This window comes from Caretta caretta, chromosome 1, assembly GCF_965140235.1.
Source record: "Caretta caretta isolate rCarCar2 chromosome 1, rCarCar1.hap1, whole genome shotgun sequence".
Classification (NCBI taxonomy): domain Eukaryota; kingdom Metazoa; phylum Chordata; order Testudines; family Cheloniidae; genus Caretta; species Caretta caretta.
Window position 1 is genome coordinate 194,708,434 of NC_134206.1, and position 20,892 is coordinate 194,729,325.

Sequence of the window (20,892 nt, forward strand, 5' to 3'; positions counted from 1 at the left end):
TAATGGTAGTAAATAAAAAAATCAGATTCAGTGTTGAAATTTAGACAAAGAATTGTGAGCCTGAGTTCAGGCAACAGACTAAGTAGTACGAAACCCATAAACAAATGTATTAAAGGAATAAATATGACAATAACTATGGCATTTTAGTTTTGAAAGTACTTTAAGAAGTCAAACATAGTTAAATTACTGACCAAACAAATCCATTCTAAAAATAGCACAACTCACATTTCCTCATCTTTAACAGCAGTTAATCATATTTGTACTTTTATTTTTGTTAAGCATTTGGTCTAAATTACAGAAATGGTACTCACAGTAAACGAAATCAGTGCTGCCCCTTGAAGCACAAAGTCAGTTGTTCAAAACTGAACTATGTCTCTCTATAAAAAGAGGTGGGTGGGGTAAGCCACATTCCTTGGAGGTCAAAAGTCTATTGAACCATACCATTAAGACTTTAGGACTGAAAGTTTGTTGTTCTTATAATATGCAAACTAGATACCATTAACTTGGGTTTGAATAGAGACTGGGAGTGGCTGGGTCATTACACACATTGAATCGATTTCCCTATGTTAAATATCATCACAACTTCTTGTCAACTGTCCAAATGGGCCATCTTGATTATCGCTACAAAAGTTTTTTTTCTCCTGCTGATAATAGCTCATCTTAATTAATTAGCCTCTTACTCCACTTTTTCATGTTCTATGTATGTACATATCTATCTATCTTCTTACTATATGTTCCATTCTATGCATCCAATGAAGTGGGCTGTAGCTCATGAAAGCTTATGCTCAAATAAATGCATTAATCTCTAAGGTGCCACAGGTGCTGGAAATGGCCCTCCTTGATTATCATACACATTGTAAGGAGAGTGATCACTTTACATAAGCTATTACCAGCAGGAGAGTGGGGTGGGGGGAGAGAAAACCTTTTGTAGTGATAAAACACCCATTTTTTCATGATTTGTGTGTATAAAAACATCTTCTGTATTTTCCACAGTATGCATCCGATGAAGTGAGCTGTAGCTCACGAAAGCTTATGCTCAAATAAATTGGTTAATCTCTAAGGTGCCACAAGTACTCCTGTTCTTTTTGTGGATACAGACTAACATGGCTGCTACTCTGAAACCTAAAATTACCAAACTCATTTACTGCAGCTGAAAGGTTTTGGGGACAGGAGAAATCTGTTCCCAGTAGGTATTTGGTAGTACCCTTGTATGCAGCTGGGTTTGTGCCTTTCATGGAGCAGCAGATGAATTTCATCCTCTAAAAGCGAGGTGCTACCAAGCTGACACTGACAATGGGAAACGCACAGGCTCAGGCCAAATTTATCCTCAGGAGCAAGTGGAAACCATCCCACTTCCCAAACCCCTAGACTTACCCTCCCAAAAACACAGGGGTGGAGCCTTCACACATCCTTGTTCTTAAAACTCTACCAACTCTCAACACCGAAACCCTGCCAGACCCCAGAGATGATGGGGGGGTGAGGTAACCTCTTTTATTGGACCCACTTCTGCTGGTGAGAGAGCCAAAGCTTTCCAGCTTACCCACAGCTCTGGTTCAGGTCTGGGAAACTAACTCCATGCGTCACAGAGAGACAGGTTTCAGAGTAGCAGCCATGTTAGTCTGTATTCGCAAAAAGAAAAGGAGTACTTGTGGCACCTTAGAGACTAACCAATTTATTTGAGCATAAGCTTTCATGAGCTACAGCTCACTTCATCAGATGCATAAAGTGGAAAGTACAGTGAGGAGATTTTATATACACACAGACCATGAAAAAATACACATTATAAGGAGAGTGATCACTTAAGATGAGCTATTATCAGCAGGAGAGTGGGGTGGGGGAGAGAAAACCTTTTGAAGTGATAATCAAGATGGGCCATTTCCAGCACATTTCCAGGAGTTAACAAGAACATCTGAGGAACAGTGGGGAGGGGGGAGGAATAAACAAGGGGAAATAGTTTTACTTAGTATAATGACTCAACCACTCCCAGTCTCTATTCAAGCCTAAGTTAATTGTATCCAATGTGCAAATTAATTCCAATTCAGCAGTCTCTCGTTGGAGTCTGTTTTCGAAGTTTTTTTGTTGAAGGGTAGTCACTTTGAGATCAGAAATCGAGTGACTAGAGAGATTGAAGTGTTCTCCGACTGGTTATGTTATAATTCTTGACATCTGTGCTGGTATTTGCTTCAGGTTGGGGGGCTGTCTGTAGGCAAGGACTGGCCTGTCTCCCAAGATCTGTGAGAGTGATGGGTCGTCCTTCAGGATAGGTTGTAGATCCTTGATAATGCATTGAAGAGGTTTTAGTTGGGGGCTGAAGGTGACAGCTAGTGGCGTTCTGTTATTTTCTTTGTTGGGCCTGTCCTGTAGTAGGTGACTTCTGGATACTCTTCTGGCTCAGTAGGTGGGTATTGTAGTTGTAAGAATGCTTGCTAGAGATCTTGTAGGTGTTTGTCTCTGTCTGAGGGGTTGGAGCAAATGCGGTTGTATCGGAGACCTTGGCTGTAGACAATGGATCGTGTGGTGGGGTCTGGGTGAAAGCTGGAGGCATGTAGGTAGGCATAGCGGTCAGTAGGTTTCCGGTATAGGGTGGTGTTTATGTGACCATCGCTTATTAGCACCATAGTGTCCAGGAAGTGGATCTCTTGTATGGACTGGTCCAGGCTGAGGTTGTTTCCCCTTGTTTATTCCTCCCCCCACCCCATTCCTCAGACGTTCTTGTTAACTCCTGGAAATGGCCCACCTTGATTATCACTTCAAAAGGTTTTCTCTCCCCCCACCCCAGGCTCCTGCTGGTAATGGCGCATCTTAAGTGATCACGCTCCTTACAATGTGTATTTTTTCACCGTCTGTGTGTATATAAAGTCTCCTCACTGTACGTTGCACTTTATGCATCCAATGTAGTGAGCTGTAGCTCAGGAAAGCTCATGCTCAAATAAACTGGTTAGTCTCTAAGGTGCCACAAGTCCTCCTGTTCTTTCCACAGGCACAGCAAGGGCGCGAGCTGCCCCCCAGCCGCAGCCAGTCGCGTCACCACGCCACGGCTCGGGCTTCAGCTCAGCCATATTCCGCTCCGCCCTGCAGCCAAGGGGCGGCGCCCCCAAGGCGTCCGCCGCCCCCTCCCCGGAGCGTGGGCAGCAGGGACGGCGTATGGGGGTCGCTTCCCGCCCGCTCCTCCGTGGGTGGGCGGGGCGGCTGCTGCGGGTCCCCCGCCTGCTCCCCACGGTGGGGGCCCGTGGCGCTGCCAGCGCCCCAGCCTCCCGGCTAAGGGTGAGGCGTCACCCGCCCACCGGCCAGACTGCGAAGTAGGAGTAGGGGCGGGGGCGGCCCTCTGGCCGTTCCTCCAATCACCTCTCGGCTCTGGCACTCAGCCCCGCCCCCTTGTGCGCTCCTACGGCTCCTCCCTCCCCTTTTTGCGCTCAGCCAATCAGTGGGCGGGGGAGATGAAGCGAAGCCTGCCCCCACCGGAAGACAGGGGAGTGACTGCTCTGCAACCTATCCGTGCAGCCCAGTCTCCAGAGTTTTGCTCTAGTGTTCGAGCGGAAGTGACGCACGCAAAATGCGTAGCCGAGCCTGAAGCCCGTTTCATCACAGGATGAGGGGGCGGGGCTCTGAGAGGTGATTGGATGAGTGAGCGGGGGGGGCGGGCCTGTGCCAGAGTCTGGGAAGATGATTGGTGAAAAATATTCCATGGCGCGGCCTGAGCCACAGCAGGGAAATGATTGGTAGCTCAGAGTAGCGGCAGCCGCTGGGAGAGGCGTGGCGAAGCGGTGATTGGTCAGGGGGTGGTGTTTGTTTCCCCGGTGACGCGGCTGGGCTGCGGGTCCGACTCTGCGGTGGGGGGCTGCTGATGGCGGACGAGGCCGCCGGGGGCGCCCGCCGCGGCGGGGAGGAGCTGGAGGCGGCGGCGGCGGAGCGGGGCCCGGGCGCGGCCTATCACATGTTTGCGATGATGGAGGATCTGCTGGAGAAGCTGAAGCTGCTGAACTACGAGGAGGAGGCGGCGCTGCGGCGCCACCATTTGCGGCCCCTGTCCAGGTGACCCCTGACCCGGCCGGTGACCCCTGACCCCCGCTGCCGCCCCGGGACTCGGGCCCATTCTTCTCCCGCCCCACCCACACGCGGGGGAGGGGCAGGGGACGGTGTCCCCGGGAGCGGGGCCTGCTGGGATTGAAGGGGCGGCGCCCGCCCCCGGCAGCCGCAGCTCAGCACTGGGACGGGCTATGCTCTGCCAGCGTCGGGGGGGGGGCCTGGTTGTCTCTCACCCTCTTCTCCGTGCTGGGCACGGGGGCTGCTGGGTCTGACCCCTCCACAGTCTGGGTGCGTGGGGCATGGGGATGTATGTGGGCCTCTTGGTAGCAACTGCCCCCCCCCCCGCACCACACACACACACACACACACCGGGGAGAGTAGGAGTGGTTTGTTGCTCGCTTCTTGGACGGGAGTGGGTTTTGTCGTGGACCAGGACCCTGTTGTGCCAGGCCCTGTACAGCCCAGGAAAAGAAAGATGGTCCCTTTCCCAAAGAGCTGACAATCTAAGCATGAGGTGGGAAAGAACGGGTTCAGACAGAACGGGGTGCACAAGGAAAGGGCAAGATATTCGTTAGCAGGATTGGCACTGGTTGCAGTACGCAAGCTGTCTACTTATGCCCTGGTCTATGCTACAACCTTAAGTTGGTAGAACTACATCGCTCAGCAGTGTGGAAAATCCACCACCCTGAGCAACATAGTTATACCAATCTAGCTATACTTTCCCATTGTCATAGGTAGCATCTTCATTAAGCCCTATAGTGCTGCAGCTGCAGCACTATAAAACTATGTCTACACTAGGGACCTTATGACACAACAACTGAACTGCTGCAGCTGTGCTGCTGTAAGGTCTCCTGTGTAGCCGCCCTATGCCAGCAGGAGAGAGCTCTCCCAAGGACATAATTAAACCACCCCCATCAAGTGGCAGTAGCTATGTGTCTCCTGCCGACTCAGCTCTGTCCACACTGGCGCTTTTGGCAGTCGGGGTGTGGGTTTTTTTGCACCCCTGACCGACAAAAATTTTACCAACAAAAGTGCTAGTGTAGACATAGCCTAAGTGTAGACAAGCCCTAACTCTTGTCAAGTTTATTAACTTCCCAAAAGTCTTGTTTCTTTTTCTTTGAAGTTTGTGTCTATTTTTAAAGATAAGTATTATGAGATATTCAGGTTTCATCTGCCTTGGATAACTACAGAGACTGGAGAACTAGTGAAATTATTACTTATACCGTATTAGCGCCCAAAGGCTTCCAGTGGGATCAGGGACCCATACTGTTGTGTGAAGTAATTGCATCTAAGAGGATGTGCCAGTTCCTGCCCTGAAGAGTTTACAATCTAAGGTCTCAATCCTACAACTTGTTGTACATTGGCAGATTGCAGTGTTGTCAGCTCTCGTGATTTTTGTCAGAAGTCCCATGAAAATTGGTGTGTTCCTTAAAGCCCTAGCTTTGGAGTCATGGGAATATGAGATTCTTCATTTGTTTTTATATAAAAATAATCTAGCCCTTATTGTTCAGGCATAAAGTATGAAAATGTGATCCTAGTACATTGCAAACATTCAAAACACAGAAGGTAAATAAAAAGAACTCTGTTTTTGTTTTGGTTTGGTTTTAAATCTTATTATTTTTAATGCAGTTTTGTGACTTTGGTCCCTTTTTGGACAAGCATGCACAAGTCCCTCCAAGTGACAGGGTCTCTGTGCCCACTAATTTTAGGGGATCCTTCTTACCCTTTTCTGACATGGCTCATTAAACCATACCCTGACTTCAGAAGCTCTGGCAAAAGAAGGTTCAGTTTCAGGCTTAGTGATTGTAGGATGAGGATGGAGTGCACATTTGGCAGAAGACTCAGGGAAAGACTGTGCTGCCTTCCCAGTGTTGCCAATATCATTGTGGCGTGCTGCACACTGCACAACACCTATGAGGCACGAGGAGAGCATCTTTGCTTGGAGTGGACTGTAAATGTTGCTGGTTTGCAGGCCCAATACAGCAACCAGAAAGTGCACCTGTCTTTAGTGGGGCTGGATCCAGGTAGGCAAAGGATATCAGACACGCCTTGTGTAACCTCATGCTAGGTTCACGTGGTGATGTAGATGAGGGGGTGTGATGTTTGTAAACTGTTATGAGCCTTGAAATGTATGTGCCATTGCTATATTTTATGTGGGCTTGGCAGTATACTGAGGTTTCGGTTGCTTGTATAAACATACTGCCCTGGACAAGGGGTGAAGTCAGCATGAATTGAGTAACCATTTCTGGTGGTTTTGCGGTGGTGGTTGAATAAACAATGCATTTATTTGGGGGGGGGGTATTGGAGGGCGTCTAAACAGTTGAAACCAGTGCTGTCGATTAATCGCAGTTAACTCACACGATTAACTCAAATTATTGTGATTAAAAAAATTAATTATAATCGCTATTTTAATCACACTGTTAATCTGTAAAATACCAATTGAAATTTATTAAATAGTTTGGATGTTTTTCTACGTTTTCAAATATACAGATTTCAATTACAACACAGAATACAAAGTATACACTGTTCACTTTTTATGATTATTTTTTATTACAAATATTTGCACTATAAAAATGATAAAAGACATAGTATTTTTTCAGTTTACCTCATACAAATACTGTAGTGCAATCTCTTTATCGTGAAAGTGCAACATACAAATGTAGATTTCTGTGTGTGTGTTACATAACTGCACTCAAAAACAAATCAATGCTGGCTACAAAAGTCCCATGCATTGCAAGGTATGTACGTGCCAGATATGCTAAACGTTCGTATGCCCCTTCATGCTTCGGCTGCCATTCCAGAGGACATGCTTCCATGCTGATGACACCAGTTAAAAAAAATAATGCGTTAATTGAATTTGTGACCGAACTCCTTGGGGGGAGAATTGTATGTCTCCGGCTCTGTTTTACCCAATTTCTGCAATATATTTAATGTTCTAGTAGTCTCAGATGACTCAGCACATTTTAATTTTAAGAACTCTTTCACTGCAGATTTGACAAAACACAAAGCAGGTACCAATGTGTACATCATTCAACCCAAGGTTTAAGAATCTGAAGTGCCTTCCAAAATCTGAGAGGGATGAAGTGTGGAGCATGCTTTCAGAAGTCTTAAAAGAGCAACACTCCAGTGCAGAAACTACAGAACCCGAACCACCAAAAAAGAAAATCTACCTTCTGCTGGTAGCATCTGACTCAGATGATGAAAATGAACATGCATCGGTCCGCATTGTTTTGGATCGTTATCGAGCAGAACCTGTCATCAGCATGGACACATGTCCTCTGGAATGGTTGACGAAGCATGAAGGGACATATGAATCTTTAGCACATCTGGCATGTAAATACCTTGCAACGCTGGCTGCAACCGTGCAATATGAACACCTGTTCTCACTTTCAGTGACATTGTGAACAAGAAGCAGGCAACATTATCTCTTGCAAATGTAAAAAAACTTGTTTGTCTGAGTGATGGGCTGAACAAGACTGAGTGGACTCATAGGCTCTACAGTTTTACATTCTTTTATTTTTGAATGCAGTTATTTTTTGTACATAATTCTACAGTTTTAAGTTCAACTTTCATGATACAGAGATGGCACTACTGTACTTAGGTGACCTGAAAAATATTATTTTGTGTTTTGCAGTGCAAATATTTGTAATCAAAAATAAATATAAAGGGAGCACTGTACACTTTGTATTCTGTGTTGAAATTGAAATCAATATATTAAAAAATGTAGAAAACATTCAAAAATATTTAAACAAATGTTTTATTGTCGTTTAATCGTGCAGTTAATCGTGATTAAATTTTTAATCGCTTGGCAGCCCTAGTTAAAACCTAAAATTGGAAGCCCTAAGAATGTTTCCCAGTTATATTTTTTGTAGGCGGTTGAGCTTAAATATGGAGATAGGTTTTATTAGAGAATCTGAATCCATATGAAACTTTTTCTAAAACTTGGACTTGTCCTATGTTACAACCAAAACAGTTTAAGAACAAAGCATACTACAGTAACATTGAAAAACCTCCTTTGCATAGATAGATTTATTTTTTTAAGAGGCTTGTGACTGAACAGCATAACAATGAATGGAGACGGCTAGTGAATTACAGAGGTGGGCACTACAACTATGCCCTGCTCCAGAATCTGGCTGATCATTTGGAGTTTCTACCACCTGGTTTTCAAGCTTGACCAGCCTGGCGTGGATGAAAAGTTGGGCAAAAAAATCGATAATATGCTGAGCTAGGGTGTGCGTGCTATATAGCTGTAGAATTGACAGCCTCCCTCTCGCACCGCAGACAGCATACTGCGACTAAACAGGGGCCTAAGAAAATATAGCCGTCCTCAGGGAGCTTTGTTGCCATTGGGACTTGTAATGAAAGCAGCCTAGGACACTACAGCAACGCCAACAGCAGTGAAACTCAAAACAGCGCTCCAGCATGACCGTTACAAACAGACAGGTAGCTTCCTGAAATATGCACTTGTGCCTGCTACCCAGATCCCTTTTTGTAACAATAAGCATCTTGTAAAATAAGCATGCTTTAGTAAATGCTAATCTAAACAAAGCTAGTTGCATCTCAGTTGTTTTTCCTCTCTGGGACTCTATCTTGGATCCCATGTGGTGTTGGGGAGCAGGGAAATGGCGCCACAGAAATGGCATTGCTTCTCTTCTCAACAGAAGCTAAATAAACCTCCTGCATGTAATATCTTCTGAAATAACAGTTAAATGGATCATAGCCCAAAATGCCTCCCATTTATTATAATAACAAAGAATGTGACTTCCACTTGCCAGGCACTGGGTCCTTCTGCATTGCCTCTTCCTCTTTGGGCTTCTTCCTTGGCCCCTCTACGAACAGTTCTTCCAAATGTCTAATATTTCATCTAATGAGCTTTCCTGATAAATGTAAGGAAGTCTTTTTAAGGAATGTAAGTTTTGAAAATTAGCCATTTGTTTTAGTATTCTCCTAGATGGGTTTATATTTAAATTTGGAATTAATTCTTTCCTGACTTTTTTTTTTTTTTTTTAAATTAGGGTTAACAGCCCTTTGATATTGATTATTTATTTATTTTGCTTATTGTTTTTCTATAGATTTATTACCAATTTTTTTCATTTGGCCACTCGTGGGAATTGAAACTAATTATTTTCACACTGCATTTTTTTCCTTTAGTGAAACATTAGAAATCTACCATCAGTCAAATTAATGTTATTCTGTGTACAATTTGTTGGAAGGAACATTTTGCATAGACCCTTTCAAGGTAATCACTTGATGGTGATGTCTTTGGAATAATAGGGCCAGATTCTGATTTCATGGAAGTCAGCAGGAAGGGGGAAGAGAATTGAGCCCACTATTTTAAGGGTCTGAGAGTGCTGTAGAAGAGTTATTTGGGGTTTTATAAAAAGCAAGAGGCTAGCTCAATTCAGAGTAATTGAAACTGCATGAGCCAGGTGGAGAAGGAGGACCAAGGTCTGTTTGGTTCCACAGAGGACTCCAAAAACACTCTCAAATTATTTGCTCATTAAGACATACTTGTTGGTTGCTCATTCACTAAAGGCAGGAGATGTGAACTGCATGTAAAACCTGTAGTCTTTCTTTCTATGTGTGTCACATACATGATAGATACTAGTGGCTTGGGTGGTCTAATTTTGTGACCTTATTTATAGTGGAAGCTACTAAAAGTGAATAGCTTATCACAAACTAACTTGTTAAGGAAACTGCTTTCCAATGCTGTGTTGCCCTGTAACTGAGGCTTCTAAGGTTCAGAGAATCCCATATTTAACTTTTTTCCCTTTTTAAACAGGCACTACTTTGCATTGCCCATTAATCCTGGCGAGCAGTTCTACATGTTTTGCACTCTTGCTGCTTGGCTGATTACTAAAGCAGGACATCCCTTCGAACAGCCACAAGAATATGATGACCCCAACGCAACAATATCAAACATACTCTCAGAGTTGCGATCATTTGTAAGTGTTGAAAATATTTTTGTGTTTTCAAAGGTGTGTTAGATGTGCTTATAAACTTTAGAAATGGTAGTAATTGCTTCTTCAATCTCTATGCTTACAATTCTGAAGACTTGACAGACTCTTGTTAGTTGTAAGTTTCATACCATGAAACTTAACATGAAGCTTATAAAGTCTGGGGCCGCTAATTCCCTGTAGTGAACTGCAAAAATGGCTTCATTCTACAGTAAGCTTTCTCTTAACCTTGATTGCTATTATCACACACACGCAGCTCTGAGTAGTTCATAGATTCCAAGGCCAGAAGAGACTGTTACGATCATCTAGTGAGTCTGAGTGCCTGTATAACACCGGCCATAGAACTTCCCCAAAATAATTCCTAGATCATAACTTTTAGAAGAACCTTCAATCTTGGTTTAACAATTGCCAGTGATGGAGAATTCACCACGACTCTTGGTAAATTGTTCCAATGGTTAATTGCCCTCACTGTTAAAAATTAATGCCTTTTTTTCCAGTCTGAATTTGTCTAGCTTCAGCTTCCAGACACTAGGTCTTGTTATACATCTGTTGCTCTCCTCAGGATACCCAGAACTGTAAGCAACTGTTGGTTCAAGCTGGAGCTTGAATGTCTACACTGCAGTTTTATAGCCCCACAGCCCAAGGCCCTCAAGCCAGAGTCAACTGACGTGGGCCAGCCGGGAGTGTTTTATTACAGTGTAAACATATCCTGTGTTACTCCTCTGCCACAGCAACTGAGAGCTGTGCTGTTGCTAAACTGTGTCTCAGCTCCCTTTTGACACTCCAGTCTATCTGCCTTGCCAGCAAACTCCGCGAGACTCTGCCAGTCCAAACCTTGCCTTGCAGGTAACAATCAGTGAACCCCAGTTTCTCTGTTCCCCAGAAACATTTCCCTGCAGTTTCCAGTCCCTCACTGTAAACACACACAAATTATTAAGGTCACTGTCGCCAAAGAGGCAGAGCGGTCATCAGCCTAAGTATATTATCAGTGCTATGACCTTTATCCATCAAACTTGTAATCTCATCAAAAAGATACATTAAGTTAGTTGGTACCTAAGTTACCACTAATTTTTTAGTTCTATGATCAGTTCCTCTTTATCTGTCAAGACAAGGTCCACTACTCATTTGTGCTTATATGTTGCCTGCTTTAAGCTGTAAATAACTCTCTCTCTTTTTCCTACTTAATAAACCCTTAATTAGTTTACTATAGAATTGGCTACCAGTGTTTGTCTTTGGTTGCATGTTGGATGCAACACTTTTTGAATCAGAAATTCCAAGGATATTCTATTACCAGGACAGTATATGTCACTCTGATTGAAGTTCCCATGATCACATAGGGTTTTTTCCCCAAGACATTATAGTTAGGCACGTAAGAAGCTGGTCATTCTGTTCCGTTGTGTGATATGGTGTTCTCTAGCGGACACCAACTAATACCCCATCTCATGTTTTATCTGCATTCACTATCATTTTCTTCCAAGTTATCAGTGACTGGGAAACAGCTAATGCCATTTTTTACCTAGAATGCCTCTCTCCCTCCCCTTTTATATATGTCCTTCCTAAATAGTTTGCAACTGTCATGCTGTCTGGAGTGGTTCACAGCCGTGATTGCCATCCTCAGAACAGACTGTCAAAGCCGGACAGACACAGCAAACTGATGGTGTGCATTGTAATTAGGTTTCACCAACCCAGTTACAAATGTGAACTCCTGGATCACTGTAACAGTCTTATCATGGAGTCACAGACAGCCCCTTGAGCACTCTAGTCTATCTTGCCATCCAGGCGAACTGGACTTAATGATAAATGGTCACTTAAACCAAAACAAAATATTCAGGTTGCTCCCAGTCCCAAGAGACCGATCGCTTACCTCAGATCAGTTTGTACCTTAGATCTCACACCAAAGACAACACTGGTAGCCATTTCTATAGTAAACTAATTAAGGATTTATTAAGTAGGAAAAAGAGAGAGAGAGTTATTTACAGCTTAAAGCAGGCAACATATAAGCACAAATGAGTCACAGTCTATGGTTCCAAAAGGTGACAGAGATGCAGTAATCTATCCACTGAATGTTTTTAGGGCTAACCCAGAATGACCCTGTGGGGGTCTCTGCTTTTTGTTTCTTAGCTCAACCCCTGTGAGAGCTCAAGCAGCAAAGAGAGATTCAATTTCTCCTTGTCAGGGACTTTTATCCAAACTGATGAGATGAGTTCATGCGTAGGTCTCTCCTTCCTGGAGGGAGTATGGAATGCAATCAGCAAAGTCTCTGTCCTTTGATGCTACATGATACGTCATGTGCCTTCAGTGGGCAATGGATGAGCACTTTACCTTAATCAGTGCTCCTTTTCCTGTTTGGTGAGTTACACAATTACAGAGGTTTACAGTGCAAATACTCAAGATAACTTTATACCATGGGCCATAAAGATTATGAAATGCTATGCATATATATATAGATATATATCACTTATAAAGTCTAAACACATCCATAGCAATTTAACATCTAATATCTATTTTAGTAATGCTAACACGCAGGTAAGCAAGACTGGTTTCCAGCTATGCATCTGTAACTGTTCAGGGAGGCCTGGGGCCATGGCACAAGCTGGCACCTGGTCTGCAAGCATCACAATAACCATTGATTTTAACATTGCAGTCATGTGAATCACTGCACCAGGTTTCAGTAATACCAGCTAGAATAAATTTATGATAATTAAATGAGTGATTCCAATTGCTCTTATTTGTTACCTAGGCTCTTAGTATTGGTGTATAGGCAATTCAGGAATTTCTTCTCTTCATGTTCTTTGCTTCCTTGAAAAATTTTGTTGTCAAACTCTCTCTTTGTGTTAAGTGAGTGTTTATATCATCCCTCTTTTTAACCTTCCCCTTTTGTTTTTAGTTTAACGCCCCCCTGCTAGACAGTTTGTCCCTCAGGAGATTAGCCAATCTTCTAAGGGGAGAGAGGGCTGAAGTTTGGATGGCCTCCACCTCAGTAGAAGAGGAACCAGTGTTCCGCAAAAATAGTTGAGTTTAGCATTCTGTAAAATGGGTTAAATCAGACTTACTTTTTTCATTGCTACAAAAGATGCCTGGGAAATACACTGTTATATACACACTGAAGATTTTTCTCTTAAAAAATGTTGTACAAATGTTAATGTTCCTACTCCTGTTGAAATCAATGGTTAAAATTCCCATTGATGTTAGTGATTCAGAATTAGGCTCATACTTTGGAGTTCTTTATTTTTCTATTAAGGAATAAAAGTCTGACACAAACTGCTCTGTTAACAGGAACTATAGGCAAATGTTTTTCCAACAAAGTTGGAATTAAATTAAAAGAATTAAAATTGAATTAAAAGAAAACTGATGAGGATAGATATTCCATGGACAGCAACTACAGGAGGGTTACAACCAGACAATACTCCACAACCAACAGCTATTCAAAACCTATTGTAAAAAGAGAAACTATATAATGAATACTCTGTTTTAAAATATTTAAAGTGACGACATCTTATGGAAACGTCTAATAATGGAGCATCTCCTTGGAATGGTAAGGATGTTCTTCCATAAACAAAAAGGACAGTAATAAACAGAAAAATTATAAACAAGAACATGAGCAGACAGTATGCTGGTGAGAACCTGCTGCTTCTCCTCCCATACCCTATTTTCTGCTCTGTTTGTTTGTTCCTTGCCTGTTTCTCATTTACCCTTACCTGCCTCCTTGCCCATTTAGCTGCCTTGCTGCTCTTGATTCTCCACAATCGTTGTTACCTTCTCAGAGATACTCCCAGGACTCCCACCTCTCATTAGCTATTGATTTCTCCCTCCCCATTTGGCTGCAGATTTTTTTCCCCAAGGATGTGGGGGGTGGTGTGGTCACTTGAGGGGTTCCTTCTGTACCATTCTGTTAGTTTCTTTCATAAGTTGTGGAAGTTCCTATCATTGTTCTCCCTAAAATTGGCAACAGCCTTACCTTATGCAGCTCTTAGAGGCCCATGTATCACTGCTGAATCATGACGTAAATATTTTAGCAAAAATACTAGCTAGCTGATTGCAGTCCATGCTCTCAGTTTATGTAAACCCAGATCAAACTGGATTCATTAAAGATAAACAAATTCAGATGCTATTCAGTGAGTCCTTGGAATAATCCGTAATTCCAGATCAAAACAAGATCCCCCATTTGTTTTGTTATCACTTGACACAGAGAGCGAGCTTTAGAAACGGACGGTTACACTCTATTCTAAGCCATGTCCTGTATAGAAGTTGGCCCTCCAGTTCCTTAAATGGATAAATGCTATTTACACAAGCCCAAAAGGAACTGTGCGAGTTAATAGGACTAAATCTCCCCTCTTTGAATTACACAGACGGCCTAGGCAGGGGTGTCCATTGTCTTCTTTACTTTTTTCGCTGGCCATGGAGCTGTTTAAACAGGAGATAGATTATTGTTCCTATCACAGGAATAGAATTTGAAGGAACACATCAGAAAATAGCTTTATTTGCTGATGATATGAAATTATTTTTATCTAACCCAAACATTTCCCTAAAACTCGTATTTAAAGAAATTCATGACTTCGGGAAAGCGTCTGGACTCAAAGGAAATTGTCACATCTGAAATGCTAGCTATCTATATATTTGCCAGACTCTGAAGTCCTTCCAGAAGATATTTGGGTACAAATGGACAACAAATTCTATAAAATATCTATAAAATACCTGGGAATTCAAATCTCAAACAACCTAGAGCACTATGATTTAAATGTCAAACCACTATTTCAGCAAATAAAAAAGATCTGCAGTGCTTGGGGAAGTATGCAGTTTCTTGTTTGGGAAAAATAATCACAATCAAAATGAATATTTTGCCAAAGATTTCTTTCCTGTTTCAAGATTACAGAAATATAAAGAATGTTAGTATTTATATGGAATAAGAAACGACCAAGAGTGAGCGCAGATACTTTGTGCAAATTCATTGAACAGAGTGGCCTAGCTGTTCCAAATACTCTCTGATGGTACTGTCAAGCCAGCCATCTCAAAGCAATAATGGGTTGGGGATGCTCAAACTCAGCCAAACACAGGATCTTTATGGAACAAGAAAATTGTAGCACTATAAATATTTCTAGAGTACCACAGATTATGGTGGTTGTTATTATTAATTAATAATAATTAATTAATAAATAATATCCTCTTTCCCTTCAAAAATAGCAACAGTTATTCTGTGGGTTGGGGATAGAACTATAAATAAATTATTTTCGCTCACCAATGACACCCATTGGTTCAAGATCTGGATATTTGCAGAGAGTTTTAAAGAATGGGGAAGCCATTGACTTCATATGGTTGGCCAGCTATTCAGCAAAGAAACTTTTCTAACTTATTTAGAGATCGAAACTAACTTTAACCATCCTACTCTCCAATGGTACCACTACTTTCAAGTGTGACATTATTTGTCCCAACTTTCTAGAAAAACTGTCATGTACAGAAAGCTAACTTGAATAGAAGTGATGGAGTCAGGCCAGTTAGGAAACATAAAAATAACTACCGGTAATTTTACATGAGTCTTTGCAGACAACTTTCCTAACAAAAACATGTCCATATATGATCTGTTGGGGAAAGGGCCTGGAAAGACAAATTACCCCAGAGGAATGAGATTTGAGCTGGAAAAGAGGACTGTCACTCTCGCTCTGTTGCATAAAAGAAAGTTTCTTAAGATACTGTTTGAATGGTACCACATGCCAGTCAGGTTAAAAATTTATCCCCATTCCATCTTTATATCTATATTGGAGAAATTGTGGTGAAAGAGATTTTATGTCCAGTCATTAGAGAGTATTGGGATGTGATTCATAATCAAATATTACAACTTGTTGGATACTTAATGCTCCTGTGGCTTTCTGGTGGAAATGGTCACACAAAAGGGAATGAATTAATTTCTCATCTGCTAGTAGCTGCTCAGCTGTTGATAGCCTCTCATTGGAAAAAGAAAAATAGTGCGTCCAACTCTAGAGGAATTGTTCAAAAAATATGGAAAAATTAATGTATGAATTATGTACCCCTCAAAACAGAGGGTACATAGCTATTTAGATTTATTCAATACTCCGTGTGTTCATCTGCCAAAAAAAACCCCAGTATACCTGGCCAATTTTTTCAATAGACATGCCTAATTTTTGAAATATATGTAATTAGAGATTTCACATCATTTAATAAAATCACTAGAAACAGTGTGGAGTACTGTAAATATGCTCACTCTGTAATGTGGTAATACCCTGTTAAATAGAAAGATCTGATGATTGTATTACAGAATAATGTTTCTCTAAACAAAAGCACATTTATTATAATTATTGTTTTGTCTCTGATATTTACATGACAAGAATTTGTAAACCTGTTAAAACTTCCTAAATAAAGAAATAGTTAAATAAAAGTGGGTAGAAATTTGTAGAAGCACCATATGCTGTGAACACTTTGGTAATAGTCAAGAAAATCTGGTTACCTGTCTGAAAGAAAACATTCATAATTGCTGGCCAGTGATCTTGTATTTGTTTGTTTTAGGGGAGGTCTGTGGATTTTCCTCCTTCAAAGTTAAAGGCAGGTTATGGAGAGCAAGCATGTTATGTTCTTGATTGTTTAGCTGAAGAAGCCTTGAAACATACTGACTTTAGCTGGAAAAGGTATAGTGTACTTATAAGAATCCCCCTGTATGACTTGTTTTCAAATGAACAAATGCTAATTGTACAGGATGACAGACCTCGTGTACATTAATGAAGCCAGAACAAATAAGTGTTAAATCTTTATTTGTAGTTACACAGGTTCAAAAGATTAGTTCAGTCAAGCTTGTAACAGTAGGACAAATGAATTCCAAATGCACTACCACTCAATTTGGTGGAGTTACACCAGAGCTGAATTTGGACAATTTTTTTTTCCTTTCATTTAACTAGATTAGATTAGCTGGGTTAGTTTAAATGCTCTCGTTTATCTTCCTCTATAGTATTATCTTTTGCTAGTCAAACACTTGGGTAGTGACCTATTGATTGATGTCTTGTTATAACCTCTCAATACCTAATTTCTGACTCTTTCAATGGTAAGTAAAGTAAACTTTAGTGTCTAGATGCAATTAAACAATAAGATCAGTACATATTGTGATGAGAAGGAAAATTTGGGAGAAAGGTGAGCAGAGAGGAATTTCCAAGAAGTGAAATTTTGTTTAAAAACACTTAAAAAAAAATCCTTAGTTTGGCTCTGAAATGGTACAGAGGAAATGAATTTAATGACTAACATATACTGTTTACTATTATGTATCGCTTAAATTTATTGTCAATAAGACAAAAATTAATCTGTAGTGACTCATGCTTGAAGCTTGTAAGATTAAGTCACAAGTGAAAATGAATCTGAACCTAATCCCTAGGTGTCTTCACAAGAGAGAAACTGTACTGTTTGGCACAATAGTGAATCCATGTATTGAGTTCTAAGGCTAGACTAGTGAAAATTTTTCAGGTCAAGTCTGTAATGTGTTGTCTATGTAAATTCCTCATCACTGTGCTTCATTATACCTGGGCATAGTCAGCATCCATAACTCTCTCCTAATAATTTTGTTTGTTTATAATTCTTCTTGAGAAGTACATTTATTGTTTGTTTTGAAAGCTGTAATGTTCTGAGAACATGTATGTTGTTTCAGACCAGCATACCCAACAGAGGAGCTAGAAGAAGAAGCAATAACAGAAGATGATGCAGAATTGACACTTAATAAACTGGAGGAAGAAATTGAGGTAGGTCCATGTGATTTTTTCCAGTTATACTTCTCAACGGTGAGCTTTTTATTCTAGTGTTCTTTATTTTATTGTTTTGATATTGTCCACACCCTCATCTTTTTTTTTCCCTAGACTTTCCTGTGTTGTCAGCTCCTCTTTACTTCCTCTTGTTCTCATTTTAATTTAATTTAATTTAATTTAGAGCATAGTGCTCTAGACTGTAAACCTGGCAGAGCATCTGTCTTTATCTGCATGTACAAGTATTGTAAAGCATCATAGACATTTATTGTGGTATAGAAATAAATACATTATTTACTATGGGACTGAATCCTGAGGTGCTTTTTTTCTACTGAGGCAAACTCTTATTGATGTTAATTGGAGTTTTTGTTTGAGCAAGGACTTCAGGAACTGGCCTATTGCTAAAAAGTCACACACCACTTCACAAATGCAGGGCCCAATCCTAAAACCCTTATTTACACAAATAGTCTAGAACCTAAATGTGAGTTACGGAACAAGATATATTTCTTGAATGAAGCATTTGCAACCTGAGTCCAATCCAACTCCAAATGAAGTCTTTCCACAGACTTGAATTATTAGTAGTACTCAAAAAGAAAAACAGTGCATACAGAGGTAGGCCTTGTACATTTTAATTATTTCTGTTGTAAATAGTTTCTATGCTGATTTACTTTGGTGTTTCTTTTTCGGTTAAGATGGAAAATTCCTATCGCCTAGTTCCTAAATATAAAGATTATTGTAAGGCTGCATTGTTAACAAAAGATTGTGACACCTGGACTTAAGATGTACAAATGTATTTTTAATTTCTTCTGATGGATGGATGTTGAGTGGCTGTTTGGTTGCTAAAGGTCTTTTTCACTCAGATATTTTTATAGGACTTGAGTCTAATTTTCCATAAACTGGTGGTATGACATCATCACAGGATCTTTTCATCTGGATGAGATCATGTCAGCATCTTCAAAAGTGGCCTCCAGTCTGTGTTTTTGATTTTCTCGGAGTCATGGATATGCAGCCTCTGTGGCATGCAAACATTGAATATTTTTTTTAATTGCTGGCTTAAGGAGTACTTTTCCCAAATATGATGCTAGCTAAACATGACCTAACTCAAACATGTGTTAGCCTGGCACCTGATTTGTCAAAAGGCATTGGAGGGAGGTGAGGCCAGGCTAGGCTGAGTAAGCGCAATTCACAAGCCAAAATAATTAAGGGTAAAGTAAAAAAGCCTTCCCTGTTGGGTCAACAAACCACCTGAGGGAAGACTTGTGTTCTTGAGACGTAAGGCCAGGCAGTTTAGGGAGAGGAAGTCAAGATATTGACTAATGTGTTATGGAAGCCTTTTGGCCAGTCTCCCTGCCCCCGGAGGACAAGGTCCAACTAGTGAGAAGTACTGTGTTAGTAATGTCATATGGCTCTTTGACTGACTGCAGTCCCAGCTCCTATGGCAGAAGAGTCTAGAGGACTGCAAGAGTTGAAGAGTTTGCAAACCCCCGTTGTCTTATGTATGGCTTTTTTTTCTTTCTTTTTTCCTTTTGTTTTTATTAGCTGGGAGACATCCTAGCCTTACCTTCTTTTAATCTTAAGGTGGGAAAGTGTGGTTGTATAGGTGCATGTGTGTATGAGTATCCATAAAATCTACACAGGGAAGGCACAAGAAAGAAAGTTCCCCAGATTTTAAAAAATCCTAAACTCAGTCTCCTAAGTGTTCAGTAAAAGTGTGTTCTGTGTCTGAGAATCCTAAGAAACTTAACCTGCCAGCTGTAAACTGTTAAGAATTGTCAGACTTCTACTCACTAGAGTATTTTGTTGAGGTTGTGTGATCTATGTTGGTGGCGAGGAATACCACACAGTTGAAATCTAAGGAGGAATCTTATATTTGACTTTGAGGTTGTGGTTTAGAAGACTTTAATCAATAATTTGGTTTCAGTTATAAAATATTCAGCCAGCTCTAAATTTTGATTTCATTGCCAATGGTAAAACTCCTTAGTTGGGGTTTTTACCAATGGAAAACCACCTCCTTTGATTCCTTTTTGGAATTATAAGGAATATTTGTTGTATTAATGTAATGATTTAATTCCAATCCAATATACTTTAACTTTTAATTCAGTTTAGTAGTGTTAATAGTTTAGTTTTAGTGATATGCTTTCTTGATTTTAAGTGTAATCGTTTTAATAAAATTTATAAAACTGGTACTGAATCATATTTCTTTTAATAAGTAACAAGGGTGAAGACTCCTTGGGGAATATTAGCTGGTCGATCCTAAAACCCCAGTTTAGCCTTTGGGTCTCACAACTATTATTATTTATTTTTTATTATTTATATTATGGTAGTGCTCAGTCACAGACCAGACCCTCGCTGTGTTACATGCTGTACAAATATATGTCAAAAAACAGTCCCTGCCTGGCAGAGCTTAAAGGTAACTGGATTGTGCCTAAGGACCAAATTTTGCACTGGTGTGAAGTGTAGATTTAGTCATTTGCACCAATATGAAACTGATCCTTGGAGTAGATCTGCCTTGTGTATGTTAATGTAAGATATTGTGTCACTTGTTGAGCTGAATGGAATGTAACTTCCGTTTGACAAATGAATTAAGGCTGTGGTTTTTCAAGAGTCTTGGGAACTGAACACCCAGCTCCCTTATTTTCCCCTTAAAATCCCAGCTAAAATCTAACTTCTATAAAAGAAACATACTACCCAAAGATGCTGCATGTGCTTATATGAATTTTGATAAACACAAGCTGTACTTTCAAAAACTACATGATATTTTACAAAAACTTGAAAAATATTATTTGTTCTGCTTCAGTTCAGGAAAAGCTGAAGGAAAATAATGCAATATTTACTAATGAAATGTTTTGCAACGTTTCTTTTAAGGAAGAAGAGACAGACAATGAAGAGAACTTTATTGATCTGAACGTTCTAAAGGCACAAACCTATAGATCAGTAAGTTATTACCTATTAACACCCTGATAAAGTATGGCAGATCTTAACATCTTAAACCACAACTTATTTACATCGGTTTTACAATTTATTATGAATAAAGTCTGTCACTTGATTTTCATCTGAAAATATTAATATAATATAAATAGCAAAAACATACTAACTATAGAGGACCAACTTATTTTAAAAGACACAAATACATCCGGTTTCTAAACTGCAGAATCTCTTAAAGTTATACAAATCTT

General features: G+C 40.6%; 2 protein-coding genes and 1 long non-coding RNA gene across 7 annotated transcripts in view; 2 read left to right on the forward strand and 1 right to left on the reverse strand.

Moving 5' to 3' along the window:
- Window positions 1-976, reverse strand: part of HHLA2 (HHLA2 member of B7 family) — a 32,180-nt gene extending 31,204 nt beyond the window's left edge. For 2 of the 4 annotated variants that reach the window (XR_012664546.1, XM_048870745.2), the window contains exon 1: window positions 312-975. The gene's annotated coding sequence lies outside the window, so the exon portion shown is untranslated. Of the gene's footprint in view, window positions 1-311 lie in introns of all 4 variants that reach the window. The other 2 variants (XM_048870755.2, XM_048870763.2) reach the window with 2 other exon arrangements.
- Window positions 977-3,803: 2,827 nt separating this feature from the next.
- The window catches only part of IFT57 (intraflagellar transport 57), a 33,244-nt gene continuing 16,155 nt past the window's right edge, over window positions 3,804-20,892 (forward strand). Inside the window, exons 1-6 of one of the 2 annotated variants that reach the window (XM_048870732.2) lie at window positions 3,952-4,032; window positions 8,308-8,469; window positions 9,809-9,971; window positions 16,503-16,621; window positions 17,626-17,716; window positions 20,582-20,650. In XM_048870732.2, the coding sequence (XP_048726689.1) occupies window positions 9,852-9,971; window positions 16,503-16,621; window positions 17,626-17,716; window positions 20,582-20,650 (399 nt within the window). In that variant the 5' untranslated portion in view covers window positions 3,952-4,032; window positions 8,308-8,469; window positions 9,809-9,851. Of the gene's footprint in view, window positions 4,033-8,307; window positions 8,470-9,808; window positions 9,972-16,502; window positions 16,622-17,625; window positions 17,717-20,581; window positions 20,651-20,892 lie in introns of both variants that reach the window. The other variant, XM_048870722.2, reaches the window with a different exon arrangement.
- On the forward strand, window positions 4,060-7,759 carry LOC125645386 (uncharacterized). The gene is made up of 2 exons (XR_007359296.2): window positions 4,060-6,050; window positions 7,017-7,759. It is a non-coding gene; the product is annotated as an uncharacterized LOC125645386 (long non-coding RNA).